An 8,238-nucleotide genomic window follows, 5' to 3' on the forward strand; every position below is an offset into this window, starting at 1 on the left:
CCACCAAACCAGATATACACTTTTTCAAAAATACAGCAGGGACACCATCTGGCCCGGGAGATGACGATGCTTTAAGCTTGGATGCTGCTGATACAATATCCGAGTGCTCTACACGAATCTCATTCACTGACCGTTCGAGTTGGGCCACGCCGCTAGCTGCAACGTCAATCTGCTGCGAGGACAATGTCTCACTGACGAACACACTCGCAAATTTAGAGGCGAACAATTTGCATATGGCTTGTGAATCATGACCAGCTTCGCCATTCAAAAACATTGCAGAAGGCAAGCCGGTTTCTTTCCGCTGGTCATTGACGTATCTCCAAAACGATTTAGGATCCGACTTAAGCTTACGTTGCATTTTTCGTTGATAGTTTGAAAAACAAAAACTGTTCAGTTTTTTAAAATCGTTATTGAGCCTTACATAATAAGCTCTCAGTGACAAGGTACGGCGTTTGGTAAACTTTCGTAATGCTGCTCTTTTCGCAGTTTTTAGCTGACGTAGCTCGGCTGTCTGCCAGGGGGATTGATCACTTCGTTGATTACACTTTGGGACATGACGATCGATAAGGTAGCTCATTATATGGCAGAACGTTTCAGCGGCGGAGTTCACATCATCCTTACTTAGCACAGAATCCCAGTTAATACTTTGTAAAATATTCAAAATGCTGCTATAGTCGGCCCGCTTATAATTGTAACACACGGTGGGCGCGTGGCTCGAAAACTTCATAGGCGGTACGTCCTGGAGTGTAAGATGAAGAGGCGGATGGTGGCGAACATACTTTACTAGCGGGGCGAGGGCGGTGGAAATATGCGGCGATTGATCTCTGGCATTAACGAAGCATAGATCTAAAAACCGGTCGTTCTCGTTCGTTGTGCTGTTAATCTGCAGAAGTGTAGCCGTGCTATAGCCATCCAGAAGAGTAATGCTGCCAGGATGAAAAACTGATTCGTCTGGGTCGGGTTGTAGAAATCCGTTATGAATGGAACGCCACTTTATTGTAGAAAGGTTGAAATCGCCGAGGATCATGATTTCGTCAGTGGGTTGCGCCATCGCAACAACAGAAGTCAATGATTCAGAATGAGAATCAACTAGTGCAGAGTCGCGAATTTTATCGGGAGGGAAATAAACCACACATATATATAATGTTCGATTTCCCAATTTTATCGCTGCCCATACTTGTTCGATGCTGCTCCAAGCATCATTTGTTATATGTTGAACTTTTAATCCACGACGCACAGCGAGCAAAACACCGCCTCCGGAGGATTTGTGGCTGTTGAGAGGATTCCGGTCACATCTGAGAACCTCGTAGTCAGAGCAAATCACCTGGCTGGAGAGGGTCTGCTCATTTAGCCATGTTTCTGTCAATGCGATAATGTCGTAACAGCAGTCCGAGGTAGCTAGGCGATAGGTATTTGCACAGGAATTCATGCCACCCACATTTTGATAGTATAAGTGGATGGGTGACGATTTTAGACACGGAAGGCTGACCGGCACTCCTTGATTCCGTCGTCTGGAATGCACACCGGGGCGACTGGAATGACTGCTAACAGCAGAAGGCGCGGGTGAACTGCATGAATTGGTAGCACCCGTGATGGAAGTTGGAGTGCTCCTCAGGAGGTTTCCAGCTGACGGCTGACATCGATGACTTATTAATTGACAGTCGGAAGCATTCGAGCTAGAACAAGCAGTTCCATCAGGAAAAACGGTTGATTCAACAAAATTATTTTTAAAATACTTGCCAAAGAGGGCAATTTGGAAGTCCCCCTCTCCATTCCCAGACACAGGGCCGGGACGACTGAAGATACTGCTGACTGCGAGAGGCACGACTGTGCTGGGAGGATTGGGGGATTCCATATTGCTTTCTACGGTGCATCCCGGTTGCCGTTGATCAACAGGCGAATTGTCGGTGCGTAGTCTAAAATAACTGCTATTTGCGATGGATTTATCCCAGTCGAGGTGTTTTCCGAAACCCCTGCTTCCCATCATTAGTACGTTCTTGCCGAAAGTCGATGAACTCGCGGAAATACATCCCATCCGGCCAAGTTTCGGCATTGAGGGCCATTTCACGAAGTTTAGGGTCAACACCAATTTTGAAAGAAATGAAATTAAGCCCGCTCAAATTTGCGTCTTTTTTCACTAACTTCTTCACTTCGACCGGATCGTCCGTTGAAAGGCACTCCTTAACCATAGCACCAACCTCGTCTTCAGAAACGGTGGTGGCAATTCGCGACAAATAAATCCAGCATTTACTAGTAGCGGGTTGAACAGTGATTGTGGGTACCTTTGCTACATCACCCTTTTTCTTGCCACACGTTAGGCTGGGGACATCGGATTTAGAAAGAGATTTATTATCCTCGGTCTCGCGAGCACGTTTGGCTCCAGCTCTATTTGGAACGGGCCATGATATGGGAGTTGCAGGCAATGTCGTTGCGGATTCCACTGATTTTCTGGTTTTCTCCATTTCAGCCTTTAATGCTTCAAGCGCTGTTTTATGTGTGTCGGTCAACAAACGGAACGCTTCGCTCAATGCTGTAAAAGCTGCATTCACTGCGGAGGATTTCATCAAATCCACACAGGTGTCGCTGAGCCAGAATATATTCGCTGAGTCGTTAATCATGTCCAATTTTGGACGAGTGAGCGTTGAACACGATAGATGCATGATTCTGTCGCAGAATCCTTGGCATTTCAGCTGATTCAAAGTGGTTACCGGCTCGGAGCACTGCAGGCAGATCGAATCCATTGCGAATCGCCTACAGGTAGGCAACAGTAGCTACTTCGTGAATAAGCTTTCCCGATATGCATCCACGGTTTCACCACAAGGATTCTATCACTACCGACGACACTTTGGGAGAACAAAATGTTTGTCAATTGTCACCGCACGACCGAGAATCACAAATTATGAGTCAATTGATCAATAACTGCAGCTTAGGCGAGGGCACAAACTCTATTCTAAATGAAAAATCACTGAATATACACAAAAAAACGATCCAAAATACGCGAACAAAAATAAACAAACTGATCTGATGTTACGTTTGTACCAAAACCTTTGTATTGTATTGAGTATTGGAAGGTAAAAATTGAGCAGCTTCTAGCACTGCAATAGAAGCACTTATCTTTTTGACAATAGACTTTTCGTGTTTCTTGATCTCACCGTTTTCAAGGAAAAATAGTTTTGAAACCCTACATCCACTAGAAAAAAGTTGGGCATGAAAGGGTTAAGTATTTATTCTGTTGTACTGTATGCGCAGTACATTTTGTGTGTTATATAATATAATGAATATAATGACATGAACGTTATGTAATTAACGAAAATATTTTACAACTCGGCACACGGTTGAGAAGCATAAGGAATAGGGTGCTATCGAAAAATTAACATAGCCAGATATTTACGAATAAAGGAATGTAATAATATAGGATAAGTATCATCAGTTATGGTTATATCCATTGAAAATTCCCAGTCCAAGATTGTTCTATGCTATATTCCTCCATAGTGGAGAATAATTTTGGTAAAAACTATTTTTTCTCCATTAAGTAGAAAATTGTTTAAAAAAAGCTTTGTGCGTGAGGATCCCAAAACCTATAACTAAATTAGTTATGGAATTTGCGATTCGACTTTGTCTCATCAGAATCCGACACTAACTTAGTGACAGGAAAAAGCTTGCGCCTGATTGACGCCCAAAGATAGTTTTAAACAATTTGCTTCTTAATGTAGAAACAAAGTTTTTACAAAATTGTCAACCACTAAGGGGAAATATAGCGTAGTGCAGCGATTTCGAGAAAAACGAGTTTAAAGCTCCTGTACGTTATAATTTAATGAAAAAAAAATTGGTCATTTTGGCCTATTGTGACATATTTCAAATCTGATAAAAGTGGAATGTAGCTGAAGAAATTCTCTATCCAGTGCTATGATTATCACAGTGGTCTGACTTAACACCGACCAAATAACAACACACGGAAAAAAATCCGTTCATAAATTCATGCGCAAAAAATCACGATTTCATGAACTGGACGATTTACGTGACCAAGTTCCTGAAATTATGGATAATAATCATCGTATTCATGAAACTTTTAATTTAAAAAAAAACTAGTTCACGCAAAAATGTACATAGCGTTACATTGCAATTTTTGGCTGGGTTATTGTGGTTGTTCCCTTGAACATGTTTAGTTTTTGTTATGGTTCTTGTTCAAACCTTGGGGTCACTGGTTTGTAGTATATGAACTAAAACGATAGGCATGATTTCAGGAGCTTAATCGCGATTTTCATAATTTCTCATCACGCTATTATGATATTTTATTCATGACCTTAATATTGGATTTGTATGACAGAGTAGCACGATTTATGGTCATGATTCCACAATATTCGTAATTTATTTTCACGTTTTGACTTATGTTCATGATTTTAGGATCTCAGTAAAAATTTGTGTAATTTCTATTCACGTTATCTTGATATTTTTGTCACACGTACAGTGATTTGTGTTTGTACACCAAAGCTGACATACGTGCATAGTCTGTCAAACTAGAAGATGTGACATTGAGTTTATACGGGAATTTTCAATCACCACGTCAATCACGTCATACCACGTTGCAGCTTCACGACGAACGTTATAGATAAATGTGTTTCTGATAACACCTAATAAATTTAATGTCTATAAATTTCTTAATAATACTATTAAATGGAATATTTAAAACTAAAATTGGAAAACTAAATATTGTAAGTGCTTAAATGAAATTATTGAACTTAAAATCTAACAGATCTAATTATTTAACGTAAAATCGATACTAAAACTAAACTCCCATTTGAGACGAGGTTAGTGAAAATTAGATCAGTCATCACCGAAGTGGCTTCAGTCCAGGAATAGTCCCGGAGCCAGGGACATCCAAAATTATCGATAGCGGGCAATATATTCCCATATTTTTATCTTTGATTTGATATAGGCCAGCGAATCGAAGTTATTATGATTGTACCGGTTTATAACAGAAATTCCTATGTGACCGCAATAACCAATCTGTAACTCCGGAACAAAAAGTCAGATCTGAAAGAAATTCAATAGCAGTCAATCGGAATATTGTATCTTTCGTCTGAAATCAAGTTTGTAGTAAGCGGTTAAGAGTTTGCTAGGGAGCAGGTGTGACATTAGCTTAGGAACTTGGCGAGTTCCCTGGGGTTGTCAAGAACCGTCATCGGTGGCCAATGTGGGCAAAGCTACTTTGATTGGTCATTAGTGATCTAGACCCGCAAATCCAAGTAGTGTTGAACCCATTTGAAAATATATTACATCATTCGTACATCATGGGGTTATCTGTTTATATGGGAATTTGCTATGTGACCACACTCTTCAACCCGTAACACCGGAACCGGAAGTCAGATCAACTAAAAATTCAAAACCAACTTATGGGAGCTTTATACCTCTTATTTGAGTATAAGTTTGTGCAAATCGGTTTAGCTCTGAGCAAATTGAGTGATATTATTTGACACACACACATACACACAGAAACATTTTGCGATTTCAACGAATTAAATCGAATGGTACAGCAAAATTCCGTTTTTGGTATGCTCCCTTTTTGACACACTCCGTTTTTGGCAACATTCTTGTTGTACATAACAAGTCTTTTGAAAATGTGCAATATATATTTCTTTTGTATAAATTGATATCACATTTGACTTTGAATCATATTATCCCTCAAAGGTGCAAATAATTTATTTTTTCAAATTTTGTAAAAATTGTCTCATAGTTTCAATACATTACTGTGATAATTTTCGCAATGTTGTTTTAAAACAGCGTTATGCATTTAAGGGTTAACTATATTTTACACTATAAGTGTTGTATTTAATGATTACAGTAAGTATAAAAATGTATTATTTATGTATAATATAACCAGGAGTGGATCCAGAAAAAAGTTTCGGAGGGGGTCTGAAATTTATATTTTGAAAAGGTCATTGTACCATGCGTAATACGTAATAACCTGATTTATTTACAATCAGTTTTGGTTGTCGAATCTGGTTTGGAATAATTTTGAATTTAAAACAAATTTTAAAAAGAAATTATTTCAAAATTTCTCAAGAAGTTAAAAATTTTCGGGAGGGGGGGTTCCGGACCCCCAGGACCCTCCCCCATTGGATCCGCCATTGAATATAACTGGTAACAGTGCAACTAGTGTCAGACGGAATCAATTGTTATAGTAAGACCCAGAGTTTGTGTACTTTAGCTGTCAATTATAGAGGAATGCGCTACAGGCGGTGGTCAGCTATTTTCGTCCGCGTCCCTTATCACCTATTTTGTAAGGTGATTCATCAACAGTGCTATCTTTGAAAATGAACTACCTTGGTTATTCAACTAACTTTTCCAATCTTATTTTATTGCAAATAATTATATTATTATTATTCATTATATTCAGAATTGCACATAGTGTGTCGTATGTAATTTTAAATGTTCTTTGATTTGATGGTATTGCAAGGGAACACGTATTCGCCGGTTGATGCCAATCTAGCTGACATCTCTTTGGACTGAGCAAACTGAACTAATCCACTGGGAATACAATGTGCGCGAGGAATACGCATGGTATTGTCTGAGTGAAAAAAATGGGAATTGATAGTTTCTCGAGAAGAATCAGAAGCCAGCTACCAATTCGCAGCAGTCATACCAGCACGAAGAATATACGTTTTATTGTCATATTCATTGGCTCACTTTTAGGCCAATAAATCAATTAAATTAAATCAATTTATGGTCCATTTTATATTGTCGACAATACTCCCGACAGCCGGCTGTCCGGGTTCAAGTTGTTTTCGATGAAACAAACTCTCGATAAACGGTTATCCAGAGGTTAAACACCTTCGCATCGCGAACATTTACGTATCCTAGTCAATAAACTATTCAAACTTCTTCTGCACGAAAATAAATTCTCAGTCGCATCGCTTGCTTGAGGCGAATCCTGACTAACAACCCACCCACTACCCAATCCGTGGTACTTATGGGAGCGTCACTGAGTCGGGGCCTTCCGTTAAGTAAGTACCACATCAACACTTCCTTTCTCATATCCCAAGCTACGGTAAAGATGGTCGTGACCAGTAATGGTGGTTCTCAGGCGAAATTCTCGCTTGGACTGGATCAATTGTTATTCCCAAACAATGCTCCTCAAGTAGTCTGGCTGGAAATGAGAGTCATCAGTCTGCAATCTACGAAGTATACCGTGCTTACTCAACGCAACGCAACGCAAGTATAGAGGAATGCGCTGCACTGCATAATAAGACTAGTTCTGGAGAAAATTTTCAATAGAACCTTAATAAAATTGATGATTTTTTTTAAAGAGTGGAGGTAGGGTGGCTCTTGAAAAATCGGCTTGCTTTATTATATTTTGATGTGTTAATTTCTCGCAAATGCAATGTTCTAGAGAATTTTGGAATTTTCATGATCCCACATTTTTAGCGCAGCACGGCTGTTTCAATCCCTTTTGTTTGGACATTTGCAAGTGATTTTTATAACAAAAATGGCTTTCTTTAAATCTTCTAGTGTTGCTATTCTATTTTCAATCCATCAATTCCATTTGAAAGATCAACGATTTGTTAGTTATGGAGAATTTTTTTTTTCTTTTTAAAATAGAGGCAAAATTTGGGAGTGGCATATGACGCTCAACATAATTTAATTATTTATTAGTGATTATCATTGTTCTTGTTTGAATTCATATTGCTTTGGCGCCTGTAGAAGCTTAAGAGTGTTAACAGAATCAGAAGTACGGAGCATCTGACGGAACAAAACAATATATATCTGAACCTGAACTTCAAACGTAACGATCTAAGCAAATGCAAACGGAAATTGTTTTAAAAAATTCCTTTATTAAAACTTAACTATTCGTGAGCAAAAAACTCTGTAATGGCCTGAAGTTAACAAAAGGAAGAATAAAGGTGAAAGTACAGTTTATGTCTCACAAATAAGGAATGTTGGGTTCTTACTGCTGTAATCGAAAGTAAATTTGATGTTAATTTTTTTCTTATGTTTATATTAACACTATTAATTGTGGCAAATATATCCCACACATTGTACGGCGTTTTATTTATTTTCAACAACCTTTACAAACTTTTGGGATTTTCCAACACTTACAATTGCAATTAGTTTTTGGCAAATCTTGGTACTAACCCCTTTAAATCTTTTGTTACCAACCGTACCAATCAGTCTAATGCCATCATTCCCTTTGCTGTATCAATATGTCGTCTCTAGCTCACTCCTTTGATTGCCGTTTGT

The 8,238-nt window shown here is 38.9% G+C and overlaps 1 protein-coding gene across 1 annotated transcript; it reads right to left on the reverse strand.

Annotated features, from left to right (window-relative positions):
* Positions 1–1,943: 1,943 nt before the first annotated feature.
* Positions 1,944–2,741, reverse strand: LOC131696174 (uncharacterized). The gene has a single exon (XM_058984719.1). The coding sequence runs from the start codon at positions 2,739–2,741 to the stop codon at positions 1,944–1,946; it is 798 nt and encodes a 265-aa protein (XP_058840702.1).
* Between the last annotated feature and the right edge of the window lie 5,497 nt (positions 2,742–8,238).

This window comes from Topomyia yanbarensis, unplaced genomic scaffold, assembly GCF_030247195.1.
Source record: "Topomyia yanbarensis strain Yona2022 unplaced genomic scaffold, ASM3024719v1 HiC_scaffold_84, whole genome shotgun sequence".
NCBI classification, from domain to species: domain Eukaryota; kingdom Metazoa; phylum Arthropoda; class Insecta; order Diptera; family Culicidae; genus Topomyia; species Topomyia yanbarensis.

What these genes read in the sequence shown, in the direction of transcription:
- LOC131696174 (XM_058984719.1), bottom strand. Translation starts at nt 2,741, where the DNA reads ATGGATTCGATCTGCCTGCAGTGCTCCGAGCCGGTAACCACTTTGAAT.